Genomic DNA, 17,367 nt, shown 5'->3' on the forward strand with positions numbered 1-17,367 from the left:
ACATACAAATAACTTTAGCCTACTTCTGTAGAAGAAGGAATTCATCAATCAAGTAAATGTATTTTCATTAAAAAATGTCTTTATTGGTTTAAAACTGATGAATGATTCTAGTCTATCTTAATATTTTGACTTAACATTTTAATTCAACTCCCATGTTCAAACATGTCTTAAAAAAATTTTATATTATTTGATATTGTTATTACTTTTTTCTTCTATTGCTATTATCATTATTGTTGTTGTTATTAATATTATAGATATTTTAATCCGTTTTTAATCCTAATGATTTTTTACAATTATTATTTATATATATATATATATATATATATATATATACAGAGTGTATCACGAAGTTCTCCCGGTACTTGTAGACAATTTAATTCAAATTTTTCAAACTTTTTCTTTTCTTTATTCTACTCATCTTACACCATTTTGTTTAGAATTAAATTCTCTACAAGTTTTCTTAAAGAGTTTTATGTGTTTACTAACCGGTAAAACAAAGTTATTTTATTTCAAACATAAAAAACAGGGGTTTTACCCAAATTTATTGGTTTTCGACCCAGATTTCTCAGAAATTAGTGGAGGTCCGATTCAGGAACATATTTTATTTCAATTTTTCACGTCAAAAACCATGAGAAATCACTAATTCTACCCCTTAATTAACGTCATAAAAATTTCAGTATGACCTCATTCCACCGTGATTGATGAATTCCAACCGAAATCTTTCACTAACCGTAACTTGCAAATGCGGCATTCCAGTTAATATTTTAATATGATTTTTTCCCTTATTTTCACGAAGAGAGTAGCTTATGAAAATCTCGAGAGAACTTCGTGATACATTCAGGTTATATATTTTTATATAGTTTATTTCATTATAATACACAGTATATAATATTAGTATTATATATAGTCCGTATGTAGCGTTATAAGTACATATACATACTTTTTTCTTTTTTTCAACCCTCTTCCGCGAATCAGATTCCACAGTGAAGCATAACACGATCCGGGGGAATGTTCTTTTACTCTAACAAGCCGGCTGGATCTTTACTATTAATGCCTGCCTCTAACTACCAGAGTAGGGTTACCAGGTCCGACTATATCGTTCCTTTTCCCCCACCCTAGGAGCCGGGACTCAGTCTTTATGCCATATTTTCCTCAAACGAGAACACCCAAAAGAACATTCTCGCTGGGACTACGGTCTTTTCTACAAGAGGACGAGGGAGCCCCCATGTCTCATCACTGCTACCCATTTTTGCATGCATAAACGAATACCAGCTCAGAGGCAGAGAGCTCTCCCTCATCCCCTCGTGGCCCCCAGCAGGCCTATTCGTCTGTTGAAGGACCCATGTGATAAAATCAGATATAGCAAGGAATTGTACCTCATTCGCCAACATATGGCCCACAATACTCTCCATCGGTGGCCCAGTAATCAACTCAAGAGCTCCCTGTGCCAGTCACAGGCTCCCTGTGCCTGTGACAGGCACAGAGTGTTGAGCTCCCCGCAGGATTAACAAAAGGGGTCATCAGCCCGCTATCGTTCATTCAAATACATCCATAACACGTCATGGCCAGACAGAAACTGGGTCAACCAATAGGAGACCTCGCTGACCCATTTCTTCACCTGCGGAATCAGGCGGTGAGTCCACCGCCCGGTGAAGTAGCGATCCCAACGAGCCTGCCAAGCTTGGAACATCCGATCTTGCATCTCAGCATTACCAGCCCCTTGAAGAAGCTCAATCCGCATGGCGGCAAGCTGCTGAAATGGGGATACCCCCAATAAGCAGCACCACCTCAGTGGAGACAGAAGAGTACGCAGATACTAAGCGGAGAGCTATCCTCCTCTTCACGTCCTCAAGCATGCGTTTATTCCTATCGCACCTCAGTGCCGGCGACCAGACCTCAACACCATATAATAGTACCGAGTTAATCACATTACCATAAAGCTTCCGCATTTCCTAACAACGTACTCAAGGCCTACGACTTTTCCCACTCCCTTCTCCCCCCTGCCTTCTCTGATACCTCCCGGACACGCACGGTGAAGGAGGAGTGGTATTCCAGCCATACACCTAAATATTTCGCAGCCTCCACCTGAAATGTAAGAATGCCACCAATCTTAATTCGTAGTGGAGGTAAGGGGTGGCTACCTGCTGGACATAGAAATGATGTCTTATCCGGGGAGATTGTCAGCCCTCTATCCTGCAACCAGCCATGCGCTCGACGAATGGCGTCGTTGGCAATAGCAACCACCTCGTCCACTGTGCTGCAAACACCGCTCCCCAACGTACAGAATTAAAGGCATTCTGAACATCAAGGAAAATAACAACCGGAATGCGCCTTGTACACCAGGTCCAGACTCTTCCACCAAGCGACACACATACCTCAATATCGGGGGCCAACCTGCCTCTTCGGAAACCGTACTGAAGCTCAGACAATCCACCATGAAGTTCAATGTTCCGTTTCAAACGAGCATCAGCCATCTTCTCCAGAAGTTTATAAATCGAGTTAGTTATTCAAATCGGGAGATAAACATCTCCTCGGCCCGGCTTCGGCAGGAGTACCAAACGGGATTCTTCCACATCTGAGAGATACAATGAGATAGCACCAGATCATTCAAAACACCTAGCAGCTCCACTGGGGACCTTCTCCACGAGTATCCGTATAACTTCCGTGGGGATACTATCTGGCCCCAGACACGTATGAAGTTTCAGTTGCTTTCCAGCCTGTAGTAGTTCCTCCATACTGAAAAATTATAATTCATCAATAATGGTTTCTCCTTCGGGGTGATCATCCCTTCTAGGAAAGAGACTCCAAATGGCTCCAAAGACTTGTTCCTCTGTTAGAAACGTAGCCCTGTCTACCAAACTCGCCAGTAACCAGTCTAAAGCCATTCATCCATGGGTTCTTATCAATGGCAGCACAAAGTTGCTGCCAGCAGTTCTTCTTGGCTTTTTTAATCATCCTCTTGTACATCTCTCTGACCACTGCAAAAAGACAATGAGCCATCAGTTGGTCATCCAGAGTACCTCGTTACATGGTCCGTTGGAGGGATCTTCTGGCTGCCCATGCTGACGCCTTGAGGCGAGCGATCTTGTCTGTCCACCAGTAAGCATGGCGGGACAGTAAGCATGACTTTTACATACTTACTTAATAGTATGTATTCAAACATGGAACTCTCACTAAAGCTGTACATAAACCTACCTTCAATCCTACTTGTTTTTTTTTTAATTTTGTGAATGTTTAATCCTTTTCTGAGAGTTGTATCTGACAAAGTACCAAGTAAATTATTGATTTCATTTATTTGTTAATAATCCTCTCAGCCACTTTATCTTCCTTCATGTAAATGCACGTCTGAAGTCATAACAAGTAAATGAATAAAGTACTAAACAGTGATCAAATAGCACCTACCTGAATTTTATAAACTCTTCATAAATTTAAATGTAATGAGGCATTCCACAAAACAATTTCATTTATAAAATATAACCAAATGAGACTGTGATAAATAGTTATATAATTTCTTATTAATAATATACTGTGTCATAACTGTAAAATTGTAAATGACAATGAATCACAAGTTACTTCCATAGTAAGCATCCCTTGCTATGCTTAGTGAGAAAAGAGATGAGTAGAATGGTTTTCATTTTCTCCAAGCAGAATTTACAAACAGATGCATATCAACTTTCCATGCCCACAGAAATGTAGATGATGTCTTCAATTCTACAAGTGGCTCCTTTATTTTGTTTACCAGATAAACTAATTATATAATGAAAATGATTACTCATACAGGAAGCAACAGAGATTGGTGTTTGTTATATCTTATGTTCTTTATATACATTATGCAAACATACATAAAGACTGGGACAGATAGTTCAAAACAACAAATTTTTTACCCTTTTGTGTTCTTAAGCTGCTGTATTTTGTATAATGTTCAAACTCAGGAGCGGAATTTATATTATTCATTCTGAAACTCTCAATAAAATGTAAACTCCTGACGCTACTTTCTGAAGTAAGTATTCAATGTATATATCCCATAATAGATATTTTGTTGATGACTACCATTTAATCTTACAAGTATTTTAGAAGAATTTTTTTAATTCATCTTTTTTAACCAGAGGTTCTGATACAATTTAATTCATTACAACAAAATAGAATTAAACAAAATTTTTAAATCAAAAAACCAAGTACAGACTGGTAATATAATTGTCACATATAAGCATGAATAAATCAGTGGTTTTTTTTAGCATTTACAGCTGAAATAAATTATTTGAAAACCTCTAAACCAAAAGCACAAAATAATATTACTAATAGTTTAAGATTGCATTATATGCAGTTCCTCATTATTAATAATATAATAACTGGAAATATAAATATTATGTTACAAGTTCTTAAAAACCTTCCTTATATAAAAACCTCAGTAAATGCAAGACAATTACACTTTATGCTAAACATGGAATTTTCAAACATGTTTTTTCAGTATTTTCCCATTTCCATTAGGACTCCATTTAAATGTTGTTGTAGAAGGAGAATTCTCTATTAATTTAACTAAATTCAATTAAAGGACCTGAATTTTAGTTAAAATATATATTTAATTGAACTTTATTATCAGCATAACACTCAAGAAACAGCAATAAACTCTGAAGCAAGTGATAAATGTATTATTAAAATTGCTATATTTTTTATACAGTTGAGTTTATCTTTTTTTATTCATTAACAATGAAACAAATCACTTTGATTACTTTAGTTCACAAGATTAAATCAAAGACAATTTCTCATAAACAAGAAAAAACCAACTGCCAAAATCTAACAAAGGATTTAGATTGTGGTGCAGTTTAATCTTAATATAATTGTTACTATTATTTACATAACACTAAGCTATAACTTTATTTATATAACGCTAAGCTATGTATTTTTATTGAATTGAAACGATTAAAAAAACTCCTTTCATATATAATCTTTAGCTTTGTGTGTGTGTGTGTGTGTGTGTGTGTGTGTGTGTGTGTGTTTGCTTTTCTGACAGGTGTCATTGTTACATACTGAACACTGGTACTTATTTAAATTCACAATCTGATTTAGATTTAGCAAACTAATGCATGACAAATTGTTTAGTAACATCAGTATTGTTTTGAAAACTACTGAAATGTAAAACAAATTATATGCGAGATAAGTATTATAAATACATATACAACTTTAATGTTTACATTCTTATGGATATAAAATAAATATAATTCTCTTTCAATCCATGATCTAAAGTTAAAAAAGTAACTTATTAAATAAAATTTTAAAAATGTATATTTGTGATAAATCATAACCATTACGTAGAGTAAAAAAAAAATAATAAAATATTTCTCTGATAATGTTATTTATTTACATATATCTATACCTTGGAATCATAGGGGTGAAGTCCATTTATTCAATATTTGTGTTATGTGCATCATTTTATCAGGTCATAATTTCCTTTTGTCATGAATTCAGATTAATGTATGAAATTTTACTTTAATATTTTTTGCTTAGTCCATGTCACTAAAGGCAACAAAAGAATCGAAATCCAAATATTGTATATAGATAGAAATAATTAAATTTATAAAGATTCCAATACTAATCTAAAAGTCCAGTTGCTGTTACAGAATTGTATTTGCTTTGTATTTTAGTTCAAAGTGAATTTCATCTCTTCACAATCCAATCTTCATTGGATTTAAAAGTTAACTAATAATTGCCAGCCAATCAGTATAAAGCACAAATAAAAAACATAAATGTAGTTCTCAACAAAAACTATGGTAAGAAAAGTAACATAATTTGATTAACTGAAAATAATAAGAATAATAACATTTTTTTGATACACATCCACATGTTTCTAAACATGTCCGTAGAAACCACAAATAATCTGTTTAGAAAAATAATTAAATAGAGGGCGGTAGGTTTTGCTACAAAGCCACATAACTTGCCCAATTAAGAAAAATGTGACAGATTGTTGGATTAAGTATATATGTAATTATTTAATTGGAAACATTTTTTAGAGGGCATACTGTAGCACCACTGTACAATATGAAAACTCTATATTTAGCCTGGTTTGCACCAAACACAAATAAAAAATGACTTTCCATTGACTTCACACTGTCAGATTTCACTCCATTACAATATATTTTTTTCAAAGCCCACTGGAGAGTCACACACCATTTATTTTGCTCACTAGCTTTTTATTGCTGTTATTACTGTTTATTGCTTGTTTTTATTATTTTTTTTTATTTAATTGGTTTATTATTGTTAGTCACTTTTTTTATGAATGGAGGGAATTCATACTAATGAAGTTATTATGTTACATTTATATTCCCAATAAAAAAACAACAAACCCTAAAAACATAAAAACAACCCTTTCCTAAAAAATTGTCAAAATATGTTTAAAATAACTACTTTATGAGTGAAATCGAACATACAATAACATTTATTGACCAGTAGAGTATAAAGAGGAGCTTTTGAGCAAAAAAAGATTATCCAATTTTTATTATACCAGCTCACAAGGCACTGATTATGATAATACCAAAGAACCCCCCCCCCCCAAAAAAAATATATATATAAAATATGATATAGTAAAAATGTTATCTGATTGATTCTTGAAGGGTTAAAATTACTAAATTTTAAGAAAGCATTTCTTGTAAATCATATTAACTGGATTCATATGATTTTGAAAAATTCCAGTATGTTGAATTATTTATTAAATATCTATAACATAAATCAATTATTAAATATATAAACCATCAGCAATCAATTTTCATATAATTACTAAAAATAAAATTAATTATTTTTAATATTTTTATTAGCATGATGAAATATGATGCTACATTTTGCAACTGTTAAAAATGATTAATCACACTTTTAAATTATATGGAACTTGTTTGGAAACTCTCTTTGTAAGTATTTATGGAAACTCCATCATCGGTGGAATTACTAGATGGACTGTTGTTAATGACACACCTATTTAAATGATTGGGAAACCCTCTTAATATGTTGTCAAATAATATATTCTTGTATTGAGTTTTTTCATTTAATATATTATTTTTGTTAAATTTAATAAGTTTTTAGGTTTCATACACGTCAACCATGTTGAGATCTTGTTTTTATGTAGTATGCAAAAATTTTTGGGATCTGGTTTTTTTTATGTGTCCTGTTTCTTGATTTTTAGGCAAAGATTGAATTTCTTATCAGTAGTGTTTGCATGTATTTTTTACATCTGTGAGTGAATGTGAATTTAATGTAGTTTTTACTCTGTCATTGTAGTTCAGTTTGTACCCTTCTGGGTTGCTGTTTTACCAGTATGTGTATTGTTAGTCTGTTGTATGATCTTGTACATTTTTATAGATAACTCAGTCAATTTTGTTTGTAAAAATATTGTTAATCTCTGTAGTCCTTGGAATGTTTTGGAATTAATCCCATTCAAGCTTAAAATTTTTCATTTGCTAAATAATTATTTCCCCCCCCCCCCAAACGTTAGAGAAATAAATCAATAAATCTTTTACTTTATTAATAATAACTGTAGTAGGGGTAATACATACTACCCTAAAATCAATTGAATAAATAAATAAATGAATTTTGTTTATTCATTTATTGATGTGTATTGGATAAATTGGAATTATATATTTCCTACCACTAGGTATAGTTTTGATTTTGTTCTGTAATTTATATAGCATGTTGTTAATAAAAAAGTAGATATATAGCCATTAAGTGTACCAGTAATTTTATTCCACAGAGTTCTTCAGATTATTTGTTTTCATGTTTTTTAAATCAAAAATAAATTAAAATTGAATTTCCCAAATAACTATGGAATTTTGATAAAATTTATGTTTATTTTTCAATGAATTGCATAATTCTTACTCATATATTAAAAATTTGGAAAAAATTCTTAGAATTATTAATAATTACTGACCACTTTCAGGAGATTTAAAATGTTTCAAATCTATTACAATCTTTTTATTTTTTAATTATTTATTTATTATTGAAAAATGTATCAAAATAGGTAGAAAATGAATATTGCTACACAATCAACATGATTACTTATAAGCACTAATTATGATGTACTTAATGATTATAACAAAAATTTGTTTATATCAGTGACTAAGATGGTAAACATACCTCTCTCTATCTGTGAAAGGGTTTAAAGTGAAAAAATAATAAGTACATAATAATTATTTTTTTTATAAATAATCAATGTATGCCGTAATTATTTAATACAATATTCTGCTGTTATGATGTAATTTCCTAGATATTTATTAACTAGCAACATAATATAATATTGAAGCAAACACCTATTATAAGCTAAAGCAGATGGCAAACAATCTTTGACAGCTGTCCCTGAAATAGAATGATCTACCATGGCTGACAAACAGAAATGCTTACCAATGTCAGATTTAACTGTTTGTGAGCCATTTCATCTTAGAAAATTGTTTAATAAAATTTTATAGTCACATAACTGTAAAAGTGTATTGCATGACTGTTTCTGAGAATATTGAAGCTCAAGCTAAAAATAAAATAAATAATCTTTTTATTCTCATTGTTTCATAATAATAAATTCTATACAGAATTACAGAAATGGGTAGATATATTACTCCATGAATAAACAAATTCACAGTCACAGCATTCGTCTGGATGGATCGAGAGAACCATGATATAATCTTTATTTGATTAGCATCAATTAGCACACAATTAATTATAAAATAAAAATAGTTGTGATCAAAGTCCTCATTAGTTATTTTAAATAAAAACAAATTAAATAAATAATGTTGATATGAATACATGAAAGCATTAAATATAAAAAATAACTACAAAATAATTCACAATTAAAAAAGTTAACTAAAGATTAATTAGTTATAAAAATATTACTTCAAAATTCAACAACAAGATAACATTGTTTCTTTAAAGTAAAGTCTTTTAATTAATAGAATTTTAATGAAATTGGTAGGAAAACTTTAGATAGTGAAATAATTTATAAAAAATTACAGAAGAATCAAGATCTCATAAGCCAAAGTATTGCTTTGAGTTATGCAAAGTAGTTTCTGTTGTCTAGTTTGATATATATATATTTTTTTTTTCATCCAAAATCTTTCTTTTTTTTATTATATTATATACACAGTAATTTAATTAATATTAGATTTTGGACATGAAAATAGATGACAATATTTTTTTTTCTGTTTCTGGTGAGTCTGAGGAATCCCATTCACAAGTGAAGTATCAGGCTCGCTATCAGGTTCTGCAAGGTGTTATATGAGTGCGTATCTGTGTCTACACCCTACCGACTAAACCTCCAATCCCACCAACTCCCTTCTCGGGGCCAGACCTGCAATTAAGGATTACACAGCTCTGGGAGGTGCCTTTGAGTTCAGGGGATCCAGAATTCCTTGCATCATCAGCATCACCCATCCACACAAGTGCAGACGAACTCCGCAGGAGGCTGTCCATCACCCAGTCCTACTTTTCTGGAACAGAGGACTTCTCCTCTGTGTGTTGCTCTTCTTAATCAGCACCCCATGCAGTTCTTTCCTCTACCTTCTTTTTATAACTTCTGCAACTAGTTGTAATATGTTTTGATATTCCTGCTTGTCTTTTAATGTATAACCAACAGAGATCTCAGGTGTCATATTTCTTAAACCTAGTTTCTCTTTGGTCCATATTCCCCTGTTGCAAACATAGAAGGTATGTTTGGACATATCGATTAGCCCACAGTACAGACATTTAAGGGACTCCCTGCGCCTGAATCTGTGCAAATATGCATGAACTCAACATGTCCATATAACAGCGAAGTGGTATAGAAGTCTACATTGCCATATCTTCTCCTGATCCAGGGTTCGAGTCTTGGCATCAGCTTTTTAGTCATTGCTCCTTTATTGGCATGTCCTGTTGCCTCACCCGATACTCTAGATTTTTTGGCCATGGTCTCCAGTCTTCCTTTCGTGGCTGCTAATGGTCTTACCTCAACCTCTGAAATCTTGTTGAGACCGGCTAAGATGTGATCCACTATGTCTTGCCCCTCACCATCAACTAGAATGACAAGATTATCACCAGCGTTACCCACAGACTCAACCTTACCTAGTATCGCCATAATCGTGGTTCTCTGATAACTTCTCTGTGAGGCAGGGCACCTGCATGTAATGTACGTATTGCTCCCGGTGCAAACTTACAGACATGCCCAATGAATGGGCTGCTCGTATCCCCCTGTATGCTAAAAATGAATACTTTGGCCTTCTCATCTACTTCATTCAGCAAGCCTTCCTCCTCATTAGTTCTCTGAAAGATTATATTTGGCCATCTCTACTCAACAACATCCTTTAGCTCCTCCTTACTCCTCGAAGTTAGGATGTCCTTCAGTAAAGAAGGATCGGCTCTAGCAGTTTGTGTGTATTTATCTTAAGTAATTTTCTTCCTAGTAACTTCCTCTAATTTTTCTGCTACATCCTTAATCTGATTGAGGATTCTGATAGCTGAATCTTTAATGGCCTTTTTTAGTTGTTGGATGAGTCTTGTACATTCCGATAACTTCTTGGCGTCATCCACCAGAACATCGATCTCATAGGTTTCTGTGCTCAACTCTTTCCTCCTCTTCTTCATCCTGTCACCTATCTCCAGTGGCTCACTCTCAATCACCGTGACAACCATCATGCTGGTAGATGGGTAGTTTTGGGAGATCTGGCTGTCTTGCTACTTTTCGTAAAAGCCACCTTGATATCCATGACCTTGTAATGGTCTGATAACTCTAAATGGCTCTATGAGTTAGAGAGCCAACTCCATGTTCTCAGATACCCCACACAACAATTTCGGGGGAGGGAGTCTGGGGGTCGGGGGTTACTAAAATGAATTCTCCCAAAACCAATGAGAAAAATTTGGGGTGATAAAATGAAAGAGAGTCCCCTAAATCGCTTGGATATTAGATCGGGTAAAAATCCGCCCTACAATACCAAAGTTATTTAAAGCTAAAATCTCTTAACTACCGAACCTCAGACTTTTCACGACTGCCTGAAAATATACTAAGTCCTTGTTTACCTCTTGAACGATGACATCACTAACACAATACAACTGGTCAAATGACTTACAATAGTTTACTCACAATTAGTTTAAATCCATCCAACTTCACTATTTCTACAATAGCAATTTAAGCTCTTAATAAATCAGAAATCTATTAATCAAAACTCCTAAAAATTCACAAACATATCCATAAAGCACTAACTGACAAAACCTAAATCACATATGGAATACAAAACCAAAAAAAACCAACTGAAAAAGCTAAATAATTGCAGAGCGAAAATACACACGTATGCATTAAGTGGAATCTCCAACTTGACTAGATGACAATATAAATTGTACGATACATGACTCTAAAGATGCGAGAGATAACCATCTATTAGATTAGAATGTTATGAAATTATCTGGATTAATAATAGAAAGTTGGTCACAAGCAATTTACTAAAAACTAAATGAAGATTAATAAGTTAATCATCAAATCATAATTATTGTGAATTTAAAATTAATGTAAAAGTCACAATTACTTATAGAGAATACAAACTGTTTTATTTTGCAAGTTAACATTTAGTTAGATTGTTCATTATATGAAGAGTCATGGAACGGTTGAGGTAAATGAAACAGGAGATTAAAAAATGGAATAAATAATTAATCTTGTTTCACTGAGATGGGAGAAACCATCATCCTTCAATTCAATTCATCCCTCACTTAAAGACTATTATGTCTTGATATCTTTACTTTTCATCATAAAATAAATCTCAATTGGAAATAAAGGGATGAAACTGAAAGAGATAATACAATGAAATTATAAAATTGTATATTGAAGCCCCTTACTCAAACATATGAAAATTGTTATTTCTATAATAGTTTTGTATGAATTTGACCTGGAGTCTGATTTTTCATGAAATGGTTTTGGTAGGCTCAAACTTTATATCAACAGGTTGATTGCTCTTTGCTCTTATCTTGAAAAAATTGACAGTAAAAAATATGTTATTCATTTTCAGAGTATATTTTTAATTATAACCAAATCTTTATTTTACTTATTACTTCTATAATCAAATAATCATTTGTCGTTTTTTATTCTACAAGTAATACAATACACTGAATTTAAGTACTTACAATATTTATATTTGACCACCTAAATCATTACTGGCTCCTAGAAAGATATTACCCTCTAAGATGTAAGCATATTTAAACAAATCTAAACACTACAATTTTAGAATTCAGAAACATATAAATCAGGAGATTTCTTATTGTGAAATCAAATCCCCCTTTTACTCCTGAGATTTCTCACTAGATGTGTTAATGAGAAATAATGGCTAAAACAAATTACATTTCATATTTCTACGCACAAGCTTCAAGTTTCTATATTGAATTTCATCACACAAACAAAAAATGTGAAAATTCTGATTATTTTTTTTTTACTGTTTAGAAGATTGAAGAATTATGTTTTTTGGTCAATCAGTTTAATTCCTATTAACATTCCAAATGGAGATTAATTTTTTGAAAAGATTTTATAGTAGATTGTTTCGAAACTAAAAGAGATTACTGTGCAAATTTTCTAGGTCCACAGTTTCTTGTGAGATTACAATGAATGAATGAATGAATAAGTAATGAGTGAATGGATTTCATTTTGTATATGTACGCGTATAATATGTACAAAATCTTTTCCCAAAAAAGAAATATAATATAACAAATAATAATAATATAAGAATAGTGTAATATATATATATATATATAATACTTAATGACTGTCAATATTAAAGTAAAATTTTAACTGAAATAGAAAATAAAGGTGGACCATTTTTATGATTTTAATTAAAAAAGCAGAAAATATATAATAAAGATTTCTGTAATGAAAAAGTAGTAATTTCTGTTTATATTGAGTTTACCACACAATTCACTTTACAGTATTTTAAGCATCTGGTTTTAATGAAAGTAATTACTATTTAAAGTTGTATATGATACTTAAATTAAATTTATCTCAATAAATTTTGTTGAATTTATTGTGATAATAAGTTCTGTTTACTAAGTACAATGAAAATTATTTTTAACCTTGTAGTATTAAAGAAGTTTCATTTTTTGGGGTTTTTTTTTATTTTTTTTTCAGATTCTAAAGTGAAAGTTACAGGGAACTAAATGAAAGTGATTGTTCTGGCAGATGGGAACAGAAAGTGTAAGTCATGAGAGAGAATACTGTATGTTAAACCATTCTCGACTTTATTTTTCAGCATTTGCTGGTGAGTATAAAATAATTTCATGTCAAATTATAACATTCACCATAGAAAAAATAATATATAAAGAATCATTTTAAACAATTTGTATTAATGACGTTTTTTACACTCTATACAAAAAAAAAGACAAAACTAGTAATGCAGATTTGATTGTTATAATAAATATTGTGCACATAATGACAGTTAATACAATATAAAATTGAAAGATGAAATATGATTTGTATATTTTCTTTGTTTTCTTTTAATCATAAAGTGATTACATAAAATAATTCTTTTTAACATATCAGCACTAAGAACCATTAGGATTTCAAAAAAAATTAATAATCATAAATAAATAATTCTCAGATTTGCTCCTAGATAATTAAATTTAATATGTTTCTCATAAACATTAGTAAATTCAAAAATATAATGACAAATAATTAGGTCTATCTAATAATACTTTTCACCATAAAAAAAAATGTCCAAGGCAATAAAGTGAAAGAACAAAAGAAGGCTAAATTTAAAATAATAATAATAAATAAATAAATTTATATAATTAGATATTTATCTGATAAATACAAATAAACTCCATAAACAAATAAAATTTTTAATTTAAAAATGATAATAGTTTATTTAGAGATAAACAATAAATATAATATATTTATTTTATATTCCTCAACTATATCAAGATTTTAAGCTTTCCAGAAGAGGCAATAAAAAATCACTAAGAATATGAAAATAGTAATCACAAATCACACACATACAACAGTGTGTATGTGTGATTTTCCTTTATTGACTATATAAAGAAAACACATTAATTTTATAAAATAATAACTAAGAACATTAAAAAATTCTTATAAGTAGATAATAAAGCTCCAGTATAATAACTTGCTAATAAAAGGATTGCAAAGTAAAGAATAAAGTTAAATGGATTTATCTCATTTCCACTTCAGTAGTACTTTAGTGGAACTTAAAAGTGTTACATACAATTTTTTTCATGCTTAATTTAAACTGCTGCATATTGAGCTATTTGTATTTTATAGTGCATATTACCCATTTCATTTACTTTATTTGAGTTTATGTTTATAGTTATTTGTCATAAGTTTCAATCAAGCTATTTACTTAGTATCCAATGACACACAGATGGGGGGTTTGACTTTGAGTTGTTCAAGAATGACTTTGGGTCTTGTGAAAATGATATATGGCTGATCTGCAATAAAATTTTACCTGTGAAGGAAAGTTAGATTGAATGGCTTGAATTTGTTCAGAAAATGACATACAAGAAAACAAGATCCTGCCTTTGAAATCAAAGCAGATTGTTTTTCTTTATGCTGGACAAATAATGTTGTAATCTAAAGACTAATAATTAGTATTGATCATTCATCACCTCAGGAAATACTGCAAATATAATTTATAAGTAATTTTAATGTAATTTATAAAAAATTGTATTTTTGATTATTTTTATTTTTACTTTTAGCTTGTATACAGAGCCCTTCATAGATGTGTTAATTAACACAATATAAACAAATTACTAATTAATTTTTAAGAATGAGAGCAAATAAATAAATTTAGTACTGATTAATCTTGTGTTTTTATAGTTTTGATTAAACATGTATCTATTTTTTTTTTGTCTTCATGATGCAGTTCTCACTGTGTCACTTGATGCAGCTTTCCAAGATACCCTATCTAGTGCCAGTTGTTTTATTTCGATATACCTCCCACATCCTACATCCTACATCCCTAACAATTTGTTTTACATATTCCAAATGTTGCCTACCTGCACAATTTTTTCCACCTACATGTTCCTCCAATATTAAAGCAACTATTCCATGATCCATTAATATGTAGCCTATAAGTTTGTCTCTTCTGTTAACTATATTTTTCCAAATGCTTCTCTCTTCTTCAATTTTCTGCAACACCTCTTCATTTGTCACTTTATCCACCCATCTGATTTTTAACATTCTCCTATAGCACCACATTTCAAAAGCTTCTAATGTTTTCTTCTCAAGTACTACAATCATCCAAGTTTCACTTCCATATAAAGCTACACTCCAAACATACAATTTCAAAAATGTTTTCCTGATGTTTAAATAAATTTTTGATATAAGCAAATTATATTTTTGACTGAATGCTAATTTTGCCTGTGCTATGTGGCTGGCACTTTATATCACTCCTGTTTTGTTAATCTTTAATAATTCTACTTCCAAAATTACAAAATTCTTCTACCTTCATAATCTTTTCTCTTCCTATGTTTATGTTCAGTGTTCTATCTACATTATTTCTACTACATTTCATTACTTTCGTTTTGTTCTTGTTTATTTTCATGTGGTAGTTCTTGTGTAGGACTTCATCCATGCCATTCATTGTTTCTTCTAAATCTTTTTTACTGTTAGCTAGAATTACTACTCATCAGCTAATTAATCGTAGCATCTTTATCTTTTCACCTTGCACTGTTACTCTGAAAATTGTTCTTGAACATCATTAACTGCTAGTTCTCCGTAAAGATTAAAAAGTAATGGGAATAGGGAATATCCTTGTCGGCCCTTTTTTATTACTGCTTCTTTCTTATATTCTTTGATTATTATTGTGGCAGTTTGGTTCCTCTAAATGTTAGCAATTGTTTTTCTATCTCTATACTTGAACCCTACAATTTTTAAATAGCTGAACAATTTATTCTGGTCTACGTTATCAAATGCCTTTTCTAAGTCTATAAATGCCAAGTATGTTGGTGTGTTTTTCTTCAATCTTCCTTTTACTATTAATCTGAGTGCTAAAATTGCTTCCCTTGTCCCTATACTTTTCCTGAAACCAAATTGGTCGTCTCCTAACACTTCTTCCACTCTCCTCTCTCTGTACAAAATTCTAGTTAAGATTTTGTTGCATGAATAGTTAAGCTAATTGTTCTGTATTCTTCAAATTTATCTGCTCCTGCTTTCTTTGGTATCATGACAATAACACTCTTTTTTATGTCTGACAGAACTTCCCCTTTTTTGTAAATATTACACATCAATTTGTATAATCTATTCCTTCTATCTATTGCTTCCTCACCTGCACTGCGCAGTAATTTTGCAGCTATCCTGTCTAATTCAGGAGCCTTTCTGACATTCAAATCTTTTAATGATCTCTTAAATTCAGATCTCAGTATTGTATCTCCCTTTTCATCCTCCTCAACCTCCTCTTCTTCCTCTATAACATCAATTTCTAATTCATTTCCTCCGTATAACTCTTCAATATATTTCACCCACCTATCAACCTTTTCTTTCATATCATAAATCATTTTACCACCTTTGTTTAACACATTATTAGATTTTAATTTATTTGTCAAAAAATTCTCCTTAACTTTCCTGTATTCTCCATCTATTTTACCAGTGATCATTTCTCTTTTCTCTTCTGAACACTTTTCTTTAATCCACTCTTCTTTCGCTAATTCGCATTTCCTGTTCTTAATTGTTGATAGTTCCTTTTACCTTCTTCATCACTAGCATTCTTATACTTTCTACGTTCATCCATCAGCTCCAATATATCCAAGGTTTTCTACCAGTTCTCTTTGTTCTACCTAAGTTCAGTTCTGTTGATTTAAGGATTTACTTTTTAACATTTTCCGATACTTCTTCTATATTTTCTACCCAACCTTTTTTACTCACACCTCTTGCGATGTCCTCAAAAATCTTCTTTAACTTCTTTTCCTCAAGCTTCTCTAAATTCCACAGATTCTTCTGACACCTTTCTAAAGGTTTTTAAACCCGTCTACATTTCATTATCACTAAATTATGGTCGCTATCAATATCTGCTCCAGGATAAGCTTTGCAGTCAATGATTTGTTGATTTCTAAATCTTTGTTTAACCATGACATAATCTATCTGATACCTTGCACTATCACCTGGTTTTTTCAATGTGTATATTCTTCTATTATGATTTTTAAACTGGGTGTTAACAATTACTAAATTACACTTTGTGCAAACTCAATGAGTCAATCCCCTCTTTCATTCCTTTTGCCCAACCCATATTCACCCAGAATTATTTCCTTCCTTACCTTTTCCAATGCTTGCATTCCAATCTCAAATTATTATTAAATTTTCATCCCCTTTTATGTGGTTAATTGCTTTGTCAATTTCTTCATATACACAATCTACTACTCATCATCACTATGGGCACTTGT

General features: G+C 31.3%; 1 protein-coding gene across 3 annotated transcripts in view; it reads left to right on the top strand.

The window, feature by feature from the left end:
• LOC142328574 (facilitated trehalose transporter Tret1-like) overlaps positions 1 to 17,367 on the top strand; it is a 74,266-nt gene that overhangs the window by 33,610 nt on the left and 23,289 nt on the right. For all 3 annotated transcript variants that reach the window (XM_075372466.1, XM_075372556.1, XM_075372373.1), the window contains exon 2: positions 13,106 to 13,235. In XM_075372466.1, coding sequence (XP_075228581.1) covers positions 13,157 to 13,235 — 79 coding nt within the window. In that variant the 5' untranslated portion in view covers positions 13,106 to 13,156. The remainder of the gene's footprint in view (positions 1 to 13,105; positions 13,236 to 17,367) is intronic.

The sequence above is a fragment of the Lycorma delicatula genome, chromosome 1 (genome assembly GCF_047948215.1).
Source record: "Lycorma delicatula isolate Av1 chromosome 1, ASM4794821v1, whole genome shotgun sequence".
In the NCBI taxonomy this organism is placed as follows: Eukaryota; Metazoa; Arthropoda; class Insecta; order Hemiptera; family Fulgoridae; genus Lycorma; species Lycorma delicatula.